This window comes from Dendrobates tinctorius, unplaced genomic scaffold (genome assembly GCF_039654945.1).
Source record: "Dendrobates tinctorius isolate UK_male_01 unplaced genomic scaffold, ASM3965494v1 ptg000026l, whole genome shotgun sequence".
In the NCBI taxonomy this organism is placed as follows: Eukaryota; Metazoa; Chordata; class Amphibia; order Anura; family Dendrobatidae; genus Dendrobates; species Dendrobates tinctorius.
The window spans coordinates 9,171,894-9,196,606 of NW_027361694.1; the positions used below are offsets into that span (position 1 = coordinate 9,171,894).

Below are 24,713 nucleotides of genomic sequence, written 5' to 3' on the forward strand. Positions count from 1 at the left end.
GGAGGAAGACTAAAATTTTTTTTCCTCTGAGAATGGGGGAAAATCACAGCCAGTTCTTGGGTCCTGGACATTGTTAGAAATGGGCTAAAGATAGAGTTCCATCATACCCCACATAACTCGGTTATTATAGCATCTCTCAACTCACCAATCCAACTGCAGGCCCTGGAAGTTGAGATTCTAACCTTGTTGGACAAAAGTATTGGACCATGTGCCCAAAGGGCAGGAAGAGAGAGGGTTTTACTCCCCTCTTTTTCTGGTACCTAAGCCAGATGGCTCTTTCAGGACAATCATCAACCTGAAAAAGCTAAATACATTTGTCAAAAATCAACGATTTAAGATGGAGTATATTAAGTCTACAATTAAACTTCTCTTCCCCAATTGTATGATTGTGGACCTAGATCTAAAGGATGCTTATAATACTCTTCCCATCCATTACAGGTATCAGAAATACCTGAGTGGCGGTGTCCCTCGATGGCACCATACACCAGCTCCAGTTCACAGCCATGCCTTTCGGCCTCTCCATTGCACCACGGGTCTTTACAAAGGTGATGCTGGAAGTAAAGGCCTTCCTATGCCAGAAACACAGCTTGATAATACCCTATCTGGACGACTTCTTAATAATAGGGAACTCAACTCGACAATGTAATAGACGAGTTGCTGACGCAATCTTAATCCCTACAGGCTCTAGGTTGGATAATAAACTTCAAGTAGTCCAGAGTCGAGCCACAATCCGTCCAGTCCTTCCTAGGTCTCCAACTAGGCCGCCGGCCATTCTAGACCGAGCGTGATTGCGTTCGTCGGGTGGCGGCCGCTAAGCGGCCTGGGCCCGAATGGGAGACCACCCGCGCTCACAGGTCCGAGGTCATGCGTTACAAAAATGTCTGCTACCACAGGTAAAGATTGCAATGATCAAAACAAAGATAACATTAGCAATGGACAAACCAGGCCTGTCCTTGAGGGAAGCAATGTCCCTCTTGGGGTCTCTTACCTCCTGCATCCCAGCGGTTCAGTGGGCCCAGTTCCACACCAGGGAACTGCAACAACAGATTCTCCTAGAGGAGGCTTGTGTCCGAGGGAATTTGGCAAAGGAAATCACCTTATCCCAAACAGTCCTAACTTCCCTGGTATGGTGGTTAGATGACAATCTATCGAGAGGAGTGTCATGGGTGATAACACCTTCCGGTATAGTTACTACTGATGCCAGCCCTACAGGATGGGGGGCTCATATGGGGGGATCTTCTCCCAAGGCCAATGGGATATAAGCGAGAGACAAGATTCCTCAAACTTAAAAGAGCTGAATGCGGTTAGTCATGCGTTATATCACTTCTTTCCACAGCTACAAGGAGAACACATGAGAATCCTTTCAGACAACACCACAGTGGTAGCATATCTGAACAGGCAAGGCGGAACTCGATCGAACAGCTTAATGTCTTCCGCAAGAAAATTTTTATTCTTAGCCGAAAAACAATTTTTGTCTCTCTCGGCTGTCCACATAAGAGGAAGAGACAATTCAGAAGCAGACTTCCTAAGTCGCCACACGTTATGGCAAGGAGAATGGTGCCTGAGCCGGCAAATATTCAAACACGTCGTGTCACTGTGGGGACTTTCCCAGATAGATCTCTTTGCCACCAAACAAAACAGACAGGGGCGAAGGTTCGCCTCCCTGAACGTGGCAGACTGTCTGGAAATTCTGGATGCCCTCCAAGCCCCGTGGCAGTTCAGATTGGCATATGCCTTTCACCCAATCATACTACTGCCGCAGGTTATCAGGAAGATCAAGGCAGAAAAGGCGAGAATAATCTTAATAGCGCCATTTTGGCCCAGGAGGCCAGGGGTTTTTGTGCCTACAAGCAATGTCAGTGACAAACCCTTGGGTGCTCCCTCAGCCCACAAGCTCCTCTCTCAGGGGCCATTCTTCCATCCTCAAGTGGACAATCTCCGCTTGACGGCTGGATCTTGGAAGGGAGATGTTGAGAGCAAGAGTGTTCACGGGGGGACTAGTCAATACCCTCCTACAGAGTCGAAAATTGGCTACTACAAAGAGTTATAACAGGGTATGGAGGAAGTTCCTAGAGTTCCACACAGCTTCCGACTCTAGAGAAATCCCGATAACACCCATTCTAGAATTTCTACAAAAAGGAGAAAGATCTAGGGCTATCCGTCAACACACTAAAAGTTCAAGTGTCTGCTCTAGGGGCCCTCTATAATTATAGCATGGCAGGCAATAGATGGATGGCCAGACTCATCTCTGGCTGTGAACAGAGCGAACCAGTACACATACCCAGAGTGCCTCCCTGGGATTTGAATCTGGTACTAGATGCCCTAACGCGCTACCCCTTTGATCCATTAGACTCAATATCCCTTAAACACTTATCTCTTAAGACTGTACTGCTAGTGGCACTAACTTCAGCCGGAAGGGTCATCGACATAGACACTTTCAATAGAACCTCCGTTCCTGTTAAACATTCCAGGATCAGTTGATATTAAAACCAGACCCCTCGTTTCTGCGAAAAGTAACGGGGAAATTTTATAGGTCGCAAGAGATTCACCTCCCTTCATTTTACAGTAACCATTCTACTCCAGAAGAAAAATTCCATACACTAGACGTTAGAAGAGCAGTGTTACAATACATCGAGAAGTCTAACAGCTGGAGGAAGAGTAGGGCTCTGTTTTATTTCTTTCCAGAGCCAAAGAAGGGATATGAAGTCACAAGGGGTACTCTGTCTCTGTGGATTAGGGACGCGATCTGTCTGGCAAACTCCGCGAGAAATAAAGATCCTCCGGAGGGTATCAGGGCACATTCCGCCAGAGCTATGGCATCCTCGTGGGCGCAGAGGGGAGACGTCGCAATCGAGTCTATATGTAAGGCCGCAACTTGGTTGACGCCTTCTACTTTCTATAACCACTATAGGCTTGACTTATCATGCTCATCTGACCTAGCCTTTGGTAGAGCGGTCCTCAGCACGGTGGTCCCTCCCAGGTGAAGGTCTCTGAAAGTCTCTCCAAGTGGGTGCTGTCGTGGCGAAGAGTAAAAAGCCGGATTACTTACCGGTAATGCTCTTTTAATGAGTCCACGACAGCACCCGTTCACTAACCCTCCCTAGAAGTTAACAATGTATATACACCTTCTTAGATGTAAAAAATTTTAAATATTGATTAATATAATGGCCTAATAATTGGCGGTCCTACGGGTACTCTGAAAAACAACTGAGGAGGAGAGGCGGACCGCCCTCTTTTATCTCTGTAGGTTTCCTGTTCCTATGGGCGGATCCCTCTCTCCAAGTGGGTGCTGTCGTGGACTCATTAAAAGAGCATTACCGGTAAGTAATCCGGCTTTTCCCCCTCCTGGCTTGCTCTACGCATTCCTTTCGGGTAATTTGCATATTCCCAGTGCCTTCTGGGATAAGTGAAGAGTCTCCGCGAGCTCAACGATCACTGGGTTTTGGCCGTTGCAGCTGAAAAGAGGAAATCGGAAAAAACGCGCGCCGGGGCTCATCTTTCATCGTTTTTAAGAAATCTCAAGATGGAAGAGGCCAGGAGCCATTTGGTGAGCTGCATTTCTTGCTACATGTTCACAGACTTACCAGTGGAAAAGCCAAACTTCACATGCCACAAATGCAAGCTTGTGTCACTGTTGGAGGAAAAGTTGCAAAATCTCGAAGAGAGGTTAGCTACGTTGAAGATCATTAAGGAAGGTGAAGAGTTCTTGGACAGAGCAGAATTATCTCTTCATGTTACAGAAAGAGAAGAAATTCGAAGTGCACCTGAAGAAACAGAGGAATGGAGACATGTGACCCAGAGAAGCAGGAGGATCAGGAGGCAGTCAGCACCCATACTGCTCAGAAACCAGTACCAGGCTCTCACGCAGGAAAACAATGAAGAAATACATCAGGATAAGACTTTGCCAACAAGCAGCAACCTTGTACGCCTTCAGAGTCCTCCTGGATGGAGAAAGAAAAATGTTGTGAAGAAGAAACGGAGAGTGGTGGTCATGGGGGATTCCCTGTTGAGAGGAACTGAGGCCGCTATCTGCAGACCGGATATAACTTCAAGAGAAATGTGCTGTCTTCCAGGTGCAAAAATTAAAGATGTGTCTGACAGGATATCAGGACTCTTCAGACCTACAGATGACTACCCATTCCTGCTACTACATGTGGGGACAAATGACACCGCAAGACACGACCTGGAAACCATCTGCAGAGACTTTGAAGACTTAGGCAAGAAAGTGAAAGAACTGGGAGCGCAGGTGGTCTTCTCTTCCATCCTCCCAGTGGATGGACATGGAACAAGGAGGTGGAATAAGATTCTGCAGGTGAACAACTGGCTACGTCGATGGTGCCGTCAGCAACGATTTGGATTTCTGGATCACGGAGTGAACTACTTATACGATGGACTACTTGCTAGAGATGGGGTGCACCTTACGAAGACTGGTAAGCATGTATTTGGAAGTCGCCTTGCTACACTTGTAAGGAGAGCTTTAAACTAGAACAACATGGGAAGGGAAGCAAAAGACCAGAAAAAGCCATACACCTGACAAATGCTATTGAGAACTCTGCTATTAGAAGTGGAAAGGAAGAACAAAGACGAAAGAATCTAATTAATAAAAATATTGGAGAAAGAGAAACCAATCACAAACTAAAATGTTTCTATACTAATGCACAAAGCATGGGCAACAAACAAGGAGAATTGGAACTACTAACACAGGAAAAGAAATATGATGTCATTGGAATCACTGAAACTTGGTGGGACAATACACATGATTGGAATACAAGACTAGAAGGATACAACTTATTTGCAAGAAACAGACTTGATAAACGAGGAGGGGGTGTCGCATTGTATGTTAGAAACGCGTATATCTGCACAGAGATTGAAGCTTCAGAGACTGGGAGTTCTGTGGAAACTGTTTGGGTAAGAATACAAGGACAGAACAATGGAAAGGACACCATTGTAGGCATTTACTACAGGCCGCCTGTGCAAGCTGAAGCTATGGATGAACTCTTTATGCATCAAATGGCCAAGTTCTCCAAAAAATATGACATAGTTGTCATGGGAGATTTCAACTATCCAGACATTTGTTGGGAATCTCTCTCAGGCAAAACTAACAGGTCAAGGAAATTCTTATCCTCTCTTGCTGACAACTTTATCTTCCAAAAGGTAAGGGAGAAAACAAGGGGAACTGCTACCTTGGATCTAATCCTTATAAACAGGGAGGAAATGGTTCAGGAGGTAAAAGTGGCTGGGACCCTAGGAGGTAGCGACCATGCTATTTTAGAATTTTGGATAACTAGAGGCGGAAGACCTGTGAAGACTCAGACATCAAGGTTAGATTTCAGAAAGGCAGATTTTAAGGGATTCAGAAAGAGAATTGGAGGGATCCAATGGCTGGATATCCTTAAAGACAAAAATGTCCAGGAAGGATGGGAAATCTTGGAAAATGAAATTCTCAAAGCACAGTTGTTAACAATTCCGAAAAGAGGGAAGAATAGGAAGCAGTTAAGGAAACCAGGATGGATGAACACAGAACTTAAGCACATGCTAAAAAGGAAGAAAAAAATGTTTATAAAATGGAAAGAGGGAGGCATATCTAAAGAAGAATATAATGCTGTCTGCAGAACCTGCAGGGCACAAATCAGATTAGCTAAAGATGAAAATGAAATGAGGCTTGCAAGAAATGACAAAAGCAATAATAAAGGATTTTGGGGATATGTCAAAAGTAAAAGAAAAGTCAAAGATGCTATAGGATTTTTACAGGATGAAAATGATGAAATGGTAAGACAGGATGTTGAGAAGGCTGAACTTTTAAATTCCTATTTTGCATCTGTTTTCTCTCAGAAAGGAAATGTAACATCAACTGTTATTCACTGTCCTATTAAGGGAATAGAGGAATCCAGGATATCTATAAACAGAAAGATAGTGAGGAAACACTTAGCTAGCCTAAATGAATTCAAGTCTCCAGGTCCAGATGAATTACACCCCAGAGTACTGAAGGAGATAGCAGAAGAAATTTTAGAACCCCTCACTATAATCTTTGAAAATTCTTGGAGAACAGGAGAAGTGCCAGAAGACTGGAGAAGAGCAAATGTTGTTCCTATCTTCAAAAAGGGGAAGAAGGTGGACCCAGGTAACTATAGGCCGGTGAGTCTGACTTCTATACCAGGAAAGATCTTTGAACAAATTATTAAACAACATGTATGTCAATACCTGGATAAGAATGAAGTTATTAAACAGAGTCAGCATGGGTTTGTAACTAATAAGTCATGTCAGACTAACTTAATTTCCTTCTATGACGGTATCACTGATTGGGTAGATCAAGGAAATGCTGTAGATATAGTATATCTTGACTTCAGCAAAGCATTTGACAAAGTCTCTCATACAATCCTTATTGAAAAAATGACTAAGTATGGAATGGACAAGGCAACTGTTAGGTGGATTCATAACTGGCTTAGTGATCGGACCCAAAGAGTGGTCGTAAATGGCTGCACATCCAGTTGGAAGAATGTCTCAAGTGGGGTACCACAGGGCTCTGTCCTGGGCCCTGTATTGTTCAACATCTTTATCAACGATTTAGATGAAGGAATTGAGGGTAAACTGATTAAATTTGCTGATGACACAAAGCTAGGAGGGATAGCTAATACTAGAGAAGAGAGAGAGAGGATTCAAAAAGATTTAAATAAACTGGAGAAGTGGGCAGCAACTAACAGAATGGTTTTTAACAGGGAGAAATGCAAAGTACTACATCTGGGCAATAAAAATGGAAAAAGCATATATAGAATGGGAGGAATAGGGCTAAGTGACAGCACATGTGAAAAAGACTTGGGTATACTAATAGATCACAGACTGAATATGAGTCAACAGTGTGATGCAGCAGCAAAAAAGGCAAATGCAATTCTAGGATGTATTAACAGAAGCATACAGTCTAGATCACGTGAAGTCATTATTTCCCTCTACTCCTCTTTGGTCAGACCTCATCTGGAATATTGTGTCCAGTTTTGGGCATCACATTTTAAAAAAGACATAAACAAACTGGAGCAAGTTCAGAAAAGAGCGACCAGAATGGTGACCGGTCTGCAAACCCTGTCTTATGAGGAAAGGTTGAAGGATTTGGGAATGTTTAGTTTGCAAAAGAGAAGACTGAGAGGAGACTTAATAGCTGTCTACAAATATCTAAAGGGCTGTCACATTGTAGAAGGATCAACTTTATTCTCATTTGCACAAGGAAAGACTAGAAGCAATGGGATGAAACTGAATGGGAGGAGACACAGATTAGATATTAGAAAAAACTTTTTGACAGAGTGATCAATGAGTGGAACAGGCTGCCACGAGAAGTGGTGAGTTCTCCTTCAATGGAAGTCTTCAAACAGAGGCTGGACAGACATCTGACTGGGATGATTTAGCGAATCCTGCTTTGAGCAGGGGGTTGGACCAGATGGCCCAGGAGGTCCCTTCCAACTATACGATTCTATGATTCTATGAATTCATGCGTTCACGTAGAGTTACTGCGCATCCGCATTCAAATGGTCTCTCGCGCGTGTGCAGTATGCTTTGCCCAACTGTGAGCAAAGCCGAAAAAACAGTATTGCACATGCGCAGTACTGTTTTTTTGGCTTTGCCCACAGTTGGGCAAAGCATACTGCGTACGCGCGAGGGACCATTTGAATGCACACGCGCGGTAAATCTACGCTATCTGATATTCACAGAAACTAATACGTACAGCAAGACAAGGAGGGGAGATGGACAATAAGCCCCGCCCATCAGACCGGACCGAGCATATTTACATACACCGCGGGAGGAATAAAAACAGTATTTATGTATCATTGGTGGGAAGTCAAGGGGTATAAAAAGTACTTGTATAATGCAGAGCTGACACTAATTTGAATGATATTTTTGCCAAAAAAGTGGTGACAGATTCCCTTTAAAGGGGTTGTCCAGTCTAAATTGATAGTGACTGCAGACTATGTGACTGCAGACTTATTTAATCCCAGAGAGCTGGGACCTGCGGGTACGCGTGGGTCATGGATAATCCTGGCAAGAACCCAACTAGAGGGTGCGGCCTCTCTCCATACACTTGTACTGAGCGATGCGGCGCCCTCAGGACAGCTGCATTACTAGACTGGGCGGAGCTTCGCTCAGTGCAAGTATATGGAGTGAGGCCACGCCCCCTAGCCAGGTACTGCCTGGGAGTATGTATAATGTATGCATACCTGCTGGTCCCCGCTCAGTAATTGGTGAATCCTCATAGTGCGTGCGCTGGGGGAAGTCATAAGTTTGCAGACTTATTGATTTAGACCGATCAAGCCCTTTAAACCTGAAATCGTCTGATTGCTTGTGCTATATACAACAATACTTTAGTGAATAAACATCCTGAGTTTCAATGGAGATCCATGATGGCACGCACTGGAATCTTCAAAAACTCCTGGCTGCCATCACAACCCATCAACACCCTGAGATTACATCACAGGGCGGTAGATAGGCACATAGAATGACATGTATCCTCGTGCCTGTGCAAAGTTAATGCCTCTGTCACAACAGTTGCGAGCGTAGCTTGGCTACACACGTGGCTGATTGTCACAGCCAGGAACTGCCTTTGACAATCAGCCATTATCTGCCAGGTATAGGGCTGGTTCAGCCTTTGAGCCCACTCCATACACTTTCTCCCAGCTTGCTTGGTACATGTATGGTGTTTGTCACTAAGGGATTAATGTCACCCATAATTTGTACAATTCAATTGAAAAATAAACTGAAATCTTTTCAGGTAGAAAAAAGAGAAATAAAGAATTTAAAATCTGACTGCATAAATATGCACACCATTAGCCCAATACTTTGTTGCAGTAACCTTTCAATTTATAACAGCATTCAGTCTTTTTTGAGTAGGAGTCGATCAGCATGGCATGCAGTGCCTTGAAAAAGTATTAATAACCTGTGAACTTTTGCACGTTTTTTCACATTACACCCATAAAATTACAATGAAAAAAAAAAAAATTTATGTGATCTACCAACACTAAGTAGCAAGTATATGTGAAGTGTAAAGAAAATGATGTATGGTTTGCTAATTATTTTAAGAACATAAACTGAAATTTTCATATTTATCACCTATCCTGTGGATAATGACATATGTTGTTTTATGGGACAATCCTTTTTTTACCAAAAAGCATCAAGTTCAGCGTTGCCTCTAACATGCATACATTTATTTGTACTGTCAGATGTTTTTCTTTCTTATAGGTAGCTTCATTGAAGTAGAAGGTAATTTGGATGATGGTAGTTCTCAGCTAGGACAAGCTGCTGAATCTCTGAAGAATACAGAACAAAGAGAAGCTGATGATTTGGCTGAGGCAGCATCCACCTCTACTACACAGCTAGAAACCTCCTTCAGAGAAGATGAGCAGACGGATGTCCAGAGTGCTGCTCTGCAGCAAAATGAGGAGCCAGAAGATGGAAAAGCAGAACCCAATGAATGGCAGGACATAAGTATGGTAATGTTATTTGCAGCTTTCATCTTGTCTTTGTAGGTGAATACAACCTGACGTCGGGCATTTGCAACAACTTCCACTTCATTGTCCTAGCGCATCGTTCAGCTGTCTGTACCCCAGACCTTTGAACGCAAGATGAAGTACACAGCCACCCACGCACAGGGCCAAACTCTAAACTGACACCTTTCCAGACTGCTTTCCCCTGGAAATGTTGCCTTTTAGACTCGTGGACACTGAGGCTTTTCGCAACCTCATGGCGGCGGCCGTCCTTTGGTACTCACTCCTTGTGTTAAGTGACGCTACATTTTTCTGACTGCACTCTGGATGAACCTTGTGGAGGCCGGGACTGAGTCTGATCCTGGAAGCCACACGTGCTCCTGACTCCTAGAATTGCGAGCCCTAGTTCCATCTGGGTTTCCCCTACGTCCTACACCAGTTCCTCCACCCCCTCCACCTACTCATCCTCCATCTCCAAATTATCGTCCATATTTATCACAAGCTGGAAGCACTGCAGCATTGCCTCAGTGAAGCGGAAACAGGCTCTGCAACAACTAATTTAAGTGACAAACCGCATACTGCCACAGAGTTGTTGAAAGGTCTAACCGGACCAGACAGATCTGTGGTTCTCGCCACTGAACTTACAACCAGGCATGGTTGTGTTATAATGGCCATAACCTGGTGGTGGCTGTGAGACTTGGCATGCTCGTACATGTACCATGCCTAGCCCACGTGCTCAATTTAATGGCTTGGTGCTTTCTGAAAACCTACCCAGATTTGACAGAACTACTTGTGAAGCAACGCCGCATGGGCGCCTATTTCCACAAGTCACCTACAGAGCTTGCAAGTGCCTCTTCACTGACTGGTTTGCAACCTGACCATGCACTAGAACTCAATGTTGCATATGTTGGCAAGGCTGTGTGAGCAGCAGAGGGCAGTAGCTGAATGCCAACATGCCAATCAGTATTCAGGTCAGCCTCCACGCATAAGAACTGATGAGTGGGCATGGATGTCTGATAATCTGTTCTCCAAAACTTTGAGGAATCAACCAAAATGGTGAGCAGCAATGACTCCAGAGTCAACGTATCCATCCCCTTCTGTGTCTACTTAAATGCTCCCTCCTCACAATGAAAGAGGGAGCTTTGCATATTGACCAGAAAGATGGAGGAAGAAAGTACACAGTGATATCTTCTCAGTGCTGATTGGGTGATTAATGAAGAGGAGGAACAGGAGGTGGTTGCCTGTGCTACAGAGGGTACTACCAATACATTCTTCTTGTCTATTCAGTGTGGATGGCCTGAAGAGGAGGATCAGAGTCGTTCTACTCCTGGTGGGGACAGGGAATTCTTGCCTATTAGGAGTCTGGCATACATGGCTGACTTTATGTACTGCTGCCTTTCCCTTAACCTTTGCATTATGCACATTTTTCCAACACTGATTACTGGTTGCTCACCCTTCTTGACCCATGCTACAAGAATAATTTTCCATCTCTCCTTCCTGCGGCAAAGATGACTAGTGAAATTTGTGCAATACCAGAAGGCCCTAGTTGAACAATTGGTCAAAAAATTCCTATCTGACAATGCTGGCGGCAGAGGTCAGAGTTATTTTAACAACCAAGGAGTAGAGACGAGGGCGACACACGCTAGGTCCAGCAGAGGCGGGGGACCATTACCAGAAGTCTGGGACAGTTTCGATAGACCCTCTCTGCGCTCAGGCCCTGAGGTGCAGGGTACTCTGACAAGGAGGGAAAAGTTTTGGAAGATGTTGAAGGAGTACCTAGCTGACCCTACCAGCATCCTCTGTGATTTCGCTGTGCTGTACAACTATTGGGTATCTAAGCTGAACACATGGCATGAATGGTCTCTGTGTCACGGAGCTGCTGGCCTACCTTGCCACTAGCATGGCGTCTTAGACTGTTTTTAGTGCCTCCCTTGGGCATAATATCATAGGTGCATGTCCCGGTCAACTGAAAATGCTGACTCTTAACAAAAAGAACAAAGCTTGTGGACTATTTAAATGAGTGCATGCGGCTGGACAGCTGCGACGCACAACAGTGGAGAGCTGGGCCAGGGAGCAGGAGAGCAGCAGGGGTCGCACGCCCAGCAGTGTCAGAGCTAGCGGACACGGCAGAATATGCTAAAAGTTACATCACTCCACGCACCCTGCACTGCTGCTTCCGGGTATAAATGATTGGCCACCATGATGATCTGAGCGCTTCTGCTTGGTTTGAACAGTCATTCTGTGCTGACAGAGAGCCTTTAAAGAGGTGTCCAATACTCCCAGAAGGATTTAACTCTGACTCAAAACATTGTATATAATGCACCCGGCATTATATACATATGACTAATAATAAATTTTATTTCTATAGCACCGACATATTCCGCAGCACTTTACATTTCAGAGGGTACATGTATATACGATAGACATTACAGCATAAACAATAATCACATAGATCATAACAGATACCAAGAGGAATGAGGGCCCTGCTCGCAAACTTACAATCTATGAGGAAAAAGGTAGACACGAAAGGTGGGTGGTAACAATTGCCCTGAATGTATGGACCAGCCATAATGTTAAGTGTGTAACAGTACAGACACAGAGGGCTAATAGATGCATAAAGCATGTGGGAACATGGATTGTTTATTGGCCTGGTGTCTCTTCCTGCTCTGTCGCATACCCCGTCATAGCTGTGCACATATTTAGTAATTTTCCGTCAGTATTTACTGTATTTTATTTTATGCAGCATTTCAATTCTTATTGAGTCAGTCAAATCTGCAGCAAAAACACAGGTGTAAAAAGGTTTGGGTATTTGCTGCCAAAAACGCTGCGAATTGTCAAAAGAAATGTCAAAGTGGAAGAGCGTGTGGGCTGAGGATGTGTGTGGGCAGAGAATAATATGCATCTGTTTGCGAGTGTGTACCCATACGACGAACAGCCCATAGTGATTGTACTTGGGCATCGTCTGATGGGACTACTACTCTCATCTGGCTATGTCTGCTGTCACATATAACAGAGCCAGCATGTGCCGATGATAGGAGCATATAGTCTCATCATCTGGTACATGTGTTCAGTTGTTAAAAAAAAAAAATCAGAACATTTAAATAATTACATACTCGCCAAACACCTAATCCCTGACGTCCGTGTCTCCTGCAAGCAATGAAAAATAATAAACCAACATATACTCACCTTTCCGCCATAGTCCATCTAATACCAAGTGTCCTACGGCTATGTCACCTGGCCACCAGCAATACACACTGACTGGGATGTATTCGCTCCCGCAGTATCACTGAGCCTCCGTGAGGGTTCACCATAGTTTATCAGCTGATCAGCTCCTGTGCTCTCACTTATGGCACTGCTGCGCGAGAACTTTCCCACGCAGCAGTTGTGCCATAAGTGAGATCACTGGAGCTGATGAACTCCGGTGAACTCTCACTGCAGCTAAGTGATACACTGATAGGAGATAATCGCTCCCACAGTGTTTTGCTGGAGGCCGAGTAGAACAGTCACATCTCCCGATGTGACTGTTTTACACGTGAGATCGCAGTGGGACGCTCAGTACTAAGTGGACTACATCGGATAGGATAATATTTGTTTATTTTTTTTATTGTTTGCAGGAGACTAGGGCCTTGGGGATTCTGTGTGATTTATTTCAAATAAAGGACTTTATTCTGGCTGTGTGTGTTTATACAATCACTGTAGGGTTAGTAATCGATAGGTGTCTTTATAGACGCCTCTCCATTACTAACCTGTGGGCTTGCTATCACCTGCCAATACAAAGGTGACATCATCCCCACAAATATGAATCCCACTTGCCACCGCTACATGGCAAGTGGGAAGAGCGAGGCAAAGTGCCAGAATTAGCGCATCTATAAGATGCGCCATTTCTTGGGCAGCTGAGAGCTGACTTTTTTAGCCTGAGGGATGCCAATATCCATGGCTCCTTCCCAGGATATTAATATCAGCCTGCAACTGTCTGCCTAGCTGTTGCTGGTTTAATTTTATAGGGGGACCTCATGTCAATTTTTTTTCTGGGGGTTCCCCTGTAAATTGGCCAGTAAAGGCTAAGCAAACAGCTGTGAGCTGATAATACAGTAATTGCCTGGGAACCTTTGTGGCTAATGGCTCCTTCCCAGAATATTAGTGTGTGTGTACATTATAAATTTGAACATGGTATGTAATGACATTATGGTCTTCAATTCGAAAATGGATAATAAAAAAGATGTTGAACAAGGAAATGACATCACAATTTTCTTTTACTCTGTTGCCTTATTGGGGGACACAGAACCGTGGGTGTTATGCTGCTGTCCACTAGGAGGCGACACTATGCATAATCTGAAAAAGATTAACTTTGGCTCCTCCTCTGCAGTATACACCCCTGGACGGCGTCGGCCTTCTCCAGTTTTTGCTTAGTGTCGCAAGGAGGCACATCTAAGATTTTTTTTTCTCTTCCGTTTTTTTCCTTAATTTTTTTTCAACGGATTATAGATGAAGAAAAGCGGGTCTCCAGTGAGACTCCCGGCATGGCTCCCTCCTTGGTCCCCTATTAAGGGGTACCCGGTTGAGGTCGAGATGGCTCTTCCCCATGTCGCTCCTTCCCCAGTCCCTCGGGTACTGGTTCGAAGTTGAGGCCCCCCCCCCTCCTTCCCCAGTTCCTTGGGCTCTGGGTTGAGGTCGAGGGTAGGACGAAGCCCCCTGACGGTGACAGCAGCACCCTCCCTAATCCCCCCCTGGGGGCATTAGGTCGAGACACCTCAGGTAGGGCCTGTACCAGGCACCATTCGGCCACTTACATGTCCAGGGACCCCAGCCCAGCTGCGGGCTCCTGTTTGGACCGGGGGAGGTGCAGGCAGGCATGGCACTTGTCAGAGACAGGGCTCCCGGCACCCCTGTCTCTGCGGCAGCACCAGCTGCAAAGGGACCCCCCACAGGGCCCAGGTGGCGCTCATGTCCCCACCGCTAGCCTATTGTTCAATCCGGGGGGGGGGGGGTCTGGTTGGAATCCGACCCTCCCCCGGACAACCACGCTGTCCTGGAGCCCTTCTGGGCATGAGCTATCAAATTTAGGCCGCGGCTTCGGCCTAGCCGAAGTCGCCGCCTTATTCCCACCCCCCCGGCCCGCCCCTCGGATGACGAAAAATGACACTACAGTGTCATAGAAGGGGCGGATCGAGACAGGAAGGGCGCGCTTTTACATAGCTCCGCGCGCCCTTTTCAGCTCTCCGCCCCCTTCCCCCTCCACCTCAGAATCCGGTGGCCATCTTGCTGCACCTGAAGAAACTGAAGGCAGCACAGCAGTCTCTGGGGGGCACAAGACGTGGGATTTATCCGCGCTGGACCTAGGGGGAGCACCGTTGGGGTAAGATCACAGCTGGGTTCTTTGTACTCAGCTGTGAGTTCCTGTAACCTATAACGCTCCCCTACTCCTCCTTTCCTCTGCGTAGATACCCCTGTAGGGCCTCTGCGAATAGGTACTATGTCGGGCTCAAAAAAGGACCAGGCAAGACTGCTTTTACGCAGTCTGCACAGCCTGCAAGGCCACTCTCCCCAGCGGCAGCACGTACCTGCACTGCCGGGACTGTACCCAAAGAACAGCAACGCTTCTGTGGCCGCTACTGCGCCGGAATGGGCGACTCAGATGTCGCAGTCTATGACAAAGTCTAGAGATAACCTGACCTCCACACTACTGCAGGGTCATGTCTCGACTATGAACGTTACCCAGCAAAGGGACGTCCGGTATCAGGAACAGGCCGCTTACGACAGTTCGAGACGTAAGCGGACCCACAAGTCGCGTTCATCTGCGTCCTCACATAGCACTAGGTCGTCCCCCTCCAGGGAGAGGCACAGTGGCTACAGGTCACCGAGACCGTCCCCTGATAGAGACAATGTGGATCTCCACAACGATCCCAGACCACACAAGACTCAGAGGGCATATGTGACTCCAACTCAGATAACGAAACAAGGAACGCTCTGCTCCCTTGTCCCCCTAGCAATACTGCGCTAGTTGAGGATATAATCTCTTCCATCCTTAGGGTGCTAGACTTTTCTGATCCAACCCCTGAAGTACCAGAACACAAGATTTCCTTTGAAAGTGTTCAGAAACCATCTGAGGTCTTTATCACCCGGAATTTCAAAAAAAAAAAAAAAAAAAATTTCTAAGCATTTTTCGCAGCCTGAGAACGCCAATCGCAAATACTTGAAAGCGCAAATACTTGAAAGCAAAGTACCCCTTCCCACAGAAGGACACTAAGGATTGGACAGATCCGCCTAAAGTGGATCCTCCAGTCTCTAGGCTGGCAGCACAAACGCTTCTCTCGCTGCCGGACAGCTCAACCCTCAAGGACGCAGCAGACAGACAGGTAGAACGCATGGCTCGTTCAATCTTTGAGGCGGCAGGTGCCTCTTTGGCTCCTGCATTTGCTTCAGTTTGGGCAGCCAAGGCCATTATGGCCTGGGCTGATCTATTACAACAGGGCCTCCAAGCTTCAAATCCTCAGCTGGCGGACCAGGCGGTGCAAATTGCAGTAGTGGCAGATTACATGGTCCATGCAGCGTTGGTTTCTGCAAGAGGGGTAGCGGAAATGGCATCAAACGCCATCACAATCCGGCGTATTCTCTGGCTAAGACAATAGAAGGCGGATGCGGCCTTAAAGCCACTAACAAATCTCCCGTACTTCAGGGGCCGTCCTTTCGGTGAAAAGCTGGATGCAATGATATCCAATGCTACTGGGGGTAAAAGTACTTCCCTCCCTCAGCTAAAACCAAAACGCACGTTTAAAAGACGTAATCAATCTTGTTTCCGATCCTTTCGGAATTCTTCAGGCTAGTCCGTCTCGCGCCCGGCACAAAATCATAACAGTTCCCCTCGCAGGGACAACACACGGGCGGCACAGAGGCCGGACAGAATCTGGCAGTCAAAGGAAAGCCAGGCAAAATCCAAGGGAGGGAAAGCTCAGACTTTTCATTCATCATTACTCATCCCCTCCGGAAAACACCCCACTTGTAGGCGGACGACTGCTACTCTTTCAGCAGGTCTGGCTGCCTATTACAGAAGACAGGTGGGTCAAGGAAATAGTGTCTTCAGGATACAAGATCGAGTTACTACCAGCCCACCGCACAGGTTTTTTCTCTGTCCCTCCAAAACCTCCACTCAAAGCTCGAGCCTTCCATCAAGCGGTTTCATCCCTCCTGCAAGCAGGAGTCATAATACAGTTCCAGCAGACGAGCGCTTACGAGGGTTCTACTCCAACCTGTTCGTGGTGCCCAAAAAGGAGGCAGCGTCAGACCCATACTAGACCTCAAGCAACTCAACAAGTATGTTCGAATTCGTCACCTTCGCATGGAATCCCTCCGGTCAATCGTTGCGTCCATGGAGGAAGGAGAATATCTCGCCTCCATAGACATACAGGACGCATACCTGCATATACCGATTGCAAGTTTGAGAAATCTCTGATGGGCGGAGCAATCAACCAAGACCATTACCAGTTTGTGGCCCTCCCGTTTGGTCTTGCCACGGCTCCCAGAACATTTACAAAGGACATGGCAGCTACCATGGACGTTCTGCACTCCAGAGGCATAGTAGTCATTCCATACCTGGACGACCTCCTCATCAAGGCCCCCACCTTCAAGGACTGAGAGGTCAAAGTCTCAATCACGATCGACACTGAGTCGCCTGGGATGGTTAGTCAATTTACAGAAGTCCTCGACTACCCCGAGTCAGTCTCTGACCTTCCTGGGGATGCTATTTGACACCTCCAGGGGTCTGGTGATCCTCCCCAGGGACAAGGCACTGGCCCTCCGTTTGGGAGTTCACACTCTCCTCCGCGGTTTTCCCCGATCTCTCCGGTATGCCATGAGCGGACTGGGCAGGATGGCAGCGGCAATGGAGGCGGTACCATTTGCCCAGTTTCACCTCAGACCCCATCCTCAAGTCCTGGGACAGGAATCTGTTCTCCCTCAGAGAGAGTTCCGGTTATCAGCGAAAACCAGGAGGTCCCTGCACTGGTGGCTCCAGCCAACCTCGCTTGCAATGGGAAAATCCTTTCTCTCCGGTCACTGAAAGGCTTTGACCACCGGCGCAAGCCTTACGGGTTGGGGCGTGGTACACCTACATCACAGAGCGCAAGGCAAGTGGTCACCAATGGAAGTGACCATGCCCATCAACATCCTGGAAATTCGGGCCATATTCCTGGCATTGAAAGCCTTCCATCACTTGCTAGCAGACTCTCATATCAGAGTGCAGTCGGACAAAGCCACGGCGGTGGCATACGTGAACCATCAAGGCGGCACCCGCAGCATCCAGGTGATGAACGAAGTAACACGTATCCTACACTGGGCGGAGGATGCGAGGTCGGTACTCTGTGGTCCACATTCCGGGTGTGGACAACTGGGAAGCCGACTATCTCAGCCGTTAAGGAATGGACTCGAGAGTGGTCTCTCCATCCCGAAGTTTTCCATCAGATCTGCCATCATTGGGGGACCCCCGACGTGGTTCTGATGGCATCCCATCTCAATGCCAAAGTTCCCAATTTCATGGCCAGGACGCGCGATCCGCAGTCGCTCGGAGCAGATGCCCTGGTTCAGGACTGGACCCAGTTCCAGCTTCTGTACATTTTCCACCCCTTCCCCTGATTTCCAGAGTCCTGAGGAAGATCAAACAAGAGGGTGTTCCCACCATCCTATTCGCTCCAGACTGGCCCAGGCGTACGTGGTACGCCGACGTAGTGCAACTCACAGCAGACGCTCCCTGGCGTCTCCCCACACGTCCCGAACTTCTGTCACAAGGCCCGTTCTTCCACCAGAAATCAGGGGCTCTCAATTTGACGGCGTGGCCATTGAGACCTGGTTTTTGACCCAAGCAGGTTTTTCATCGGACGTTGTTAAAACCATGATCAGGGCTCGAAAGCCAACTTCAGCCAAGATTTACTATCGTACCTGGAAGGCTTTCTTCACATGGTGCGAATCTCGTGGGCACATCCCACTCCCCTATTCTCTTCCAAAGGTCCTCGGTTTCCTTCAGTCAGGCCTGGACGCCGGGCTATCCCTGGGCTCGCTTAAGAGCCAAGTGTCAGCGCTTTCAGTGCTCTTTCAGAGGCATATTGCTAACAAGCCGCAAGTGAAGACTTTTTTTTTCTCCAAGGGGTTTCTCGATTGGTTCCCCCCTACAAACATCCGTCGGAGACGTGGGACCTCAACCTGGTCTTGACAGCACTACAGACACCTCCTTTTTAACCCCTAAAGGAGGTCTCACTCCGCTTTCTATCACAGAAAGTGGTTTTTCCTGTTGGCAATCACCTCGCTATGCAGGGTGTCCGAACTTTCAGCTCTTTCCTGCAGACAACCCTTCCTGGCTTATCAGGACAAGGTGGTTCTCCGTACAGTGCCATCCTTCCTTCCGAAGGTTGTGTCCACCTTCCACCTCAATGAGAAAATCTCACTACCATCTCTTTGCCCGGTTCCCGTTCATAGAGTGGAGAAGGCTCTGCATACGCTTGACCTTGTCAGGGCATTGCGTATTTACGTGTCTAGGACTGCTCCCTTCCGGAAGTCTGATTCACTTTTTCTTCTTCCAGAAGGCGTTCGCAAGGGCCTACCAGCTTCCAAAGCCACCCTTGCTAGGTGGATCAAGTCCACCATTCAAGAAGCTTACCGCCTTAACAATTCTGCTCTTCCGGCCGGTATCACGGCTCACTCTACGCGGGCGGTAGGGGCCTCTTGGGCCATTCAGCATCAAGCCTCGGCACATCGTGTGTAAGGCAGCCACTTGGACTAGCCTGAACACATTTACAAAACACTACAGAGTGCATACCCAGTCCTCAGCGTATGCGAGCCTGGGTAGACGGGTCCTGCAGGCGGCAGTACCCCAAATTTAGGGAACTGTCTGTACAATATTCGTCCACTGCTTCCCACCCAGGGACTGCTTTGGGACGTCCCACGGTTCTGTGTCCCCCAATAAGGCGACAGCGTAAAGGAGATTTTTGTGTACTCCACCGTAAAATCTCTTTCTCTTAGCCTTTAATTGGGGGACACAGCTCCCATCCTGTTGCCCTTGCGGGCCGTTGTTACGGTTGGGTTCTCATATTGTTTGAGCTGGGTTCTCATATTTTTTTGAGCTCGTTTATAGTAGCCTTCTTACAGGCATGGTTATGTTTCTGGTATATTCCTCCTAATGCTTTTGCACAAAACTGGAGAAGGCTGACGCCGTCCAGGGGTGTAGACTGCAGAGGAGGAGCCAAAGTTAATCTTTTTCAGATTATGCATAGTGTCGCCTCCTAGTGGACAGCAGCATAACACCCACGGTTCTGTGTCCCCCAATTAAAGGCTAAGAGAGATTTTACGGTGAGTACACAAAAATCTCCTTTTTTTTTTTTTTTTTAATTTTTATGTAGCTTTATGGATTTACAGAAACTCATGCAAAAACACATAAAGTACGTATTTTCCACTGCGTTTTTCTGCCAAGAGATGCAGAAACCTTGCAGAAATTTCTGCTAGCATGTAGCCTTACATAGACTCCTCCTTCAGGATAACCAAACATTTAAAAGAAAAAAAAAATCTTCACTCAGCATGTCAGCTTTAGTTTCAAGCAAGTCAAGTTCGTGTTTTTCCATCTTGTATTTCTCGTTATAAAATGTCAGTATCATCTGATGGAAAGGAGTGTTCCTTCTGGTTACATAAATCTCTTCCACAGTCCACAATATGATCCCTTCTTTCCATGAATTCATTGGCAAATTCTGTCTTTGTGCAATGTTTTTAAAAATTCTAGCAATTTATTCTGAGGCCATACTCTGTGTCTTGCAGGGTGTTTTTGCAATCCTGCCCTTACATTTTTGCTAGGCCTTGCAGTTGGTGCACAGGCTTTACCAGTCTAGGACTCCCACTCTTTTTAAAATTCTAGCAAAATTTATTCTGTTGCCCGTCTGTGTCTTCCAGTATGTATTGAAGTCCTACCTTCAATTTTTTGGCAGCCCTTGCACTTAGATATTGGGACTCCTAGAATCAGAATACATGTGAACTAACAATTTTAACAGAATGTGTATGAGGCCCTCCTCTATGTCTAATACACAGGGTATGTCAGTCCCTCTTCCTTCTGATTTTTGGTAGTTCTTCATAAATTAAACAGGAAGTGTTGGACCATGTCACACACACCACATACCCAGATAAGGTAGTAATATGTTAAAATTACATTTACCAGTGAAATTTTTTTTTTTTTTTAATTTTTAAAAGCATTAAGAGCGTGTGAACATGCCCCCGGCACTCCCCAGACTTCCTCTGAGGGTCTGCCAGAAAAATACTGAAGTTTCCATTATATTTGTTAATCAAGTTGAGCCGAGCGTCCGACCCACTTGATTCGAGTAACAAACACTCAAACATTTTAGTGCTCGCTCATCACTAATTGTATTCCACCACTGGAGCATTGATCCTGGACTTACAGGGGATATACTAGATGGGATGTGTTGTATTTTTACATATTCTTCTGCTGTTTTGTAAAACTTTAAAGACCTGATTAAAATGTATATAGATATTTGTGTGTAATGGAATTATATTCTATCTTTATTCATCTTCCAGAAGCTGTGTTCGATTATGCTTTAAAAATCTTTTACTTTCTTTCAGGAGGAGCTGGAGTCATTGGAGAACAACTTATTTGTCCAGCAAACCTCGCTCCAGGCGCAGAGACAGCAGCAGGAACGTGTTGCTGCATCGGTGACTGGACAAATGTATCAAGAAAGCCAGGTTAGTGCTTTCTGTGATGTGTAAGAGTGCGCTTACTGCATGTGTTGAGAGACACTCGCTTGGCAACGGGATGAAGGCACACTTTTCGCACAAAACAGTCTATTTGGTTTATTTAGGCATCATAAACCGCATCGTAGGCCATGTTACACTTCACAGACCTAACACATAGTCCATAGCACGTCACATTTCATGGCTTAACTCGCAGTCCTTAAACTCGCCGAACTCCTCAATTTGTCCCGTTACCGTGGATGACCGCACGCCGAATAGTTAATTACATATATCAAAGGAATATAATAAACACCACAGTCTGTTCCAATGGCAGATACTTCTATACTTACTATAACCACCTTTTCTGGAGTTATCTTCCTGGAGCTCCTGCTCCACTCGCTGACTCCTTGTCAGTCCTCAATCCTGGGGAAGCTGCTTTACTGGGATCAACGTCCTTGTGTCCAGGACACTCCCGACAATTTAGACCCTCAGAAGGACAGTAGCTTCCCCAGCGCAGTGCCGTCACAGACTCTGCACATACCTATGTGCTCTTCAGGAAGTCTGCCCACACCTGGGACCTTCCAACACGCAAGCCTTCAAGTCCATGGCCTCACCATGTGCTTTTCAGGCATCCGATCCTACTCCCAGGACCTTCCAACACACAGGCCATCCAGGACCTTACACTCTGACCATGTGACCCAAACCAGTGTCACATTATGTAGCTGAAACCACCCCCATAGGTGGAAAGGGTGTGTGTGGTTAGTCAGTCCCGCCCAGTTCTGACTAACCATGTAAGCCCTCTAGTAACTAAACAAACACCTGTGGAACTACAAGTCCCAGAACATCATCATTTTGGGCTCACAGCGCAGAGAACCTCCTCTGGGACACATACCGGCCATTTACAATAATGCCGGTCCCTGTCTCATGATCAGTTCCGCCTCCATGTGTATCCTAAGGAGCACATACAGCGCCCCCTAGCTGCAGCAGGGGTCACTTCCTCACAGATCCTATACAACACCATACTTTATGGGATTACAAAATGGCTTTTTCCTGTGATTTTGCTTTCAGAATTTACTGTTAGTAAATTTCTACAAGAATTTCTTATGAGCACATTATACCCGGAGTCCTACATATATTTTGCTCTTGAGCGGTCATTCTGCCATGTACAAATCGAAATGGCCTTCTAACCTGTAATGTGGTAATGTGTTTCAAATAATCGCTAATTTAAATAATATAATTTACATTTATACCCCACATAACATTACCTTTTTACATTACATTTTACTCTACAGCAGCATTGACGTCCTATTTTTTGTCATGATGCCACATCTGTACCTGGCCCCGTAATGCTGCAGAGAAAAGAAATTACAAATATAGTGTTGAAGTTCTATTTTGGGTCCATTAAAAAAAAAAAAAAAATGCTCAGGCTACTTTCACACTAGCGTTTTTTTTGCGCTGCGCCTCGTGTGCATTCCAAACGCATGCAAAAAATGCATTAAGCATTTTGCATGCGTTTGCTGTTTTTTTGCGCATGCGATTTAACCAGTTTCTTGCCATGTTAACTCTAAAAACGCATGCGATTTTAAACGCATGCGTGCGCTTGTCCTAGCGTGCAATCCGATAGACTGTAATGTTTTGCGCATTCCGTGCGCTAACGTGCCCATGCGTTTTTTGGCAGCAGTTGGGCGCACAGAAAAATGCAACATGTTGCGTGTGGTGCGCCTGGGCGCACACCTGGAAAAAACGCAGAGCACTAAAACGCACATGAACGCGTACAAGCGCTATACCATGCGCCCGCCGTGTTAAAGATAGGGGAGCAATGCGCATGATAGCGCACGAGGCGCAGTGCTAAAAAACGCAAGTGTGTGAAACCAGCCTTACTATGTGAATATTGTATTTTTTTTTTTTTACATTTTTTGCACACATGCACATACAAAATGTTTCTGCCCAAGTCACCAGGGCCTTTTCAATTTAAATATTTTGCGCTGAAACATTTAATATTGGGAACTACAGAGTCCACTTATTTTTCACCTACGTTATTTTGCAGTGGCAGCATTTTTTTTTTTTTCCACCCTTGTCTTTTTGGAAGTTGGGATGAATAGATTTGTATCCCTCATTTTCAGAGTGAAAGCACTGCTATATAGAGTGAGCGAAAAGCTGTTTCTGAATAATTGTAAATGTACAAAGTACCATAATTGTCTATTGTATCCTCTCATGCTGTAGGAGTTATTGCGTCTGTTTGGCATTCCTTATGTTGTTGCCCCTATGGAAGCAGAAGCTCAATGTGCTATTCTGGACTTGACTGACCAAACCTCAGGCACTATCACAGATGATAGCGATATTTGGCTATTTGGGGCTCGGCATGTCTACAAGAACTTCTTTTCTCAGAATAAATATGTGGAATATTACCAGTTTTCTGATATTCAGAATCAGCTGGGTGAGTACGTTAAAAGCCTATAGCTTAAAAAAAATACAATGTATTGACATTCCTATTACAGTCTTGAGTATAAAGCATAGCAACAGTTGTAGCCAACACTTCTGAGACTGAAATATGTTTTAGTTTTCAAAAAGTTAGTTTTTATAGAGGCAATTCATCTGATCACTCTTCATAACAATACAGAGTTAATGCAAAGCCATTTCTAGCTAGCCATGCCATAACATGATCTCCTTACATAATTTCATTGAATATCTGATTAACTCAAGAAAGTGTTTGAGGACAAGGCAGCTGATACTACTCTAGTGTATGAAGTTTAAGAGCAGACTGGCTTTTCTGTTAACCATGTTTGCCTCCAAGGAAACATGTGCAGTCATCATTACTTTGCATCAAATTGGCTTTACAGGCAAGGACACTGCTGCCTTTTAGATTGCGCTTAAATCAACTATTTTTCAGATCATCACAAAGTTCATTTCAAAGTTTAATTTGATGTGAAGAAGGCTTCAGGGCATCCAAGAAAGTCCAGCAAGTGCCAGGACCATCTCCAAAAGAGGATTTCGACATGCAACAGATTTAACACCAGTCAAGAAGGAGAAGTAAAGCGCTCCTTGTGCGGATCAACAAAGTAGGAGAGCTGAAAATTATTAAAATACTGCTCACCTCTGGAAGATGTGCATCTGAGGCACATCACTGGTTAAACTGGATGAAAGTTTTGTCAGCTGCTGGTCCACCTGCAAGATCCTGTCAGGGTCCAGATCCAAATAGCAGAAAAAATTGGGTTTTCAGGTGGAGCATATAGCTCTGCCTAGAGTCCGTGTCCAATCATGAGGCAAAAATAATTTTTTAAAAAATATTTAAAATGTATTGATTGCTATGCATTACGGAGCAGGACCTTCTCCTTCATCAAGTAAAATATAAATCTGCCATATACAATGTTAGTTTTTATGGATCAATTGATTCTTTTCAAAGTGTTAACTGTTTTATAATGTTTTGTTCAATATCTGGGGTTGTACATGTGTATCTTTCTTTCTCGGGTACATTTGTTGGAAATGGTTAATTCTACATTGTAACAACCAATGTGAATGATATTCCATGTTAAG

At 45.7% G+C, this 24,713-nt stretch overlaps 1 protein-coding gene across 2 annotated transcripts in view; it reads left to right on the forward strand.

The window, feature by feature from the left end:
• Window positions 1-24,713, forward strand: part of ERCC5 (ERCC excision repair 5, endonuclease) — an 83,653-nt gene that overhangs the window by 32,235 nt on the left and 26,705 nt on the right. For both annotated transcript variants that reach the window (XM_073569481.1, XM_073569480.1), the window contains exons 10-12: window positions 9,220-9,470; window positions 21,072-21,191; window positions 23,403-23,616. In XM_073569481.1, coding sequence (XP_073425582.1) covers window positions 9,220-9,470; window positions 21,072-21,191; window positions 23,403-23,616 — 585 coding nt within the window. The remainder of the gene's footprint in view (window positions 1-9,219; window positions 9,471-21,071; window positions 21,192-23,402; window positions 23,617-24,713) is intronic.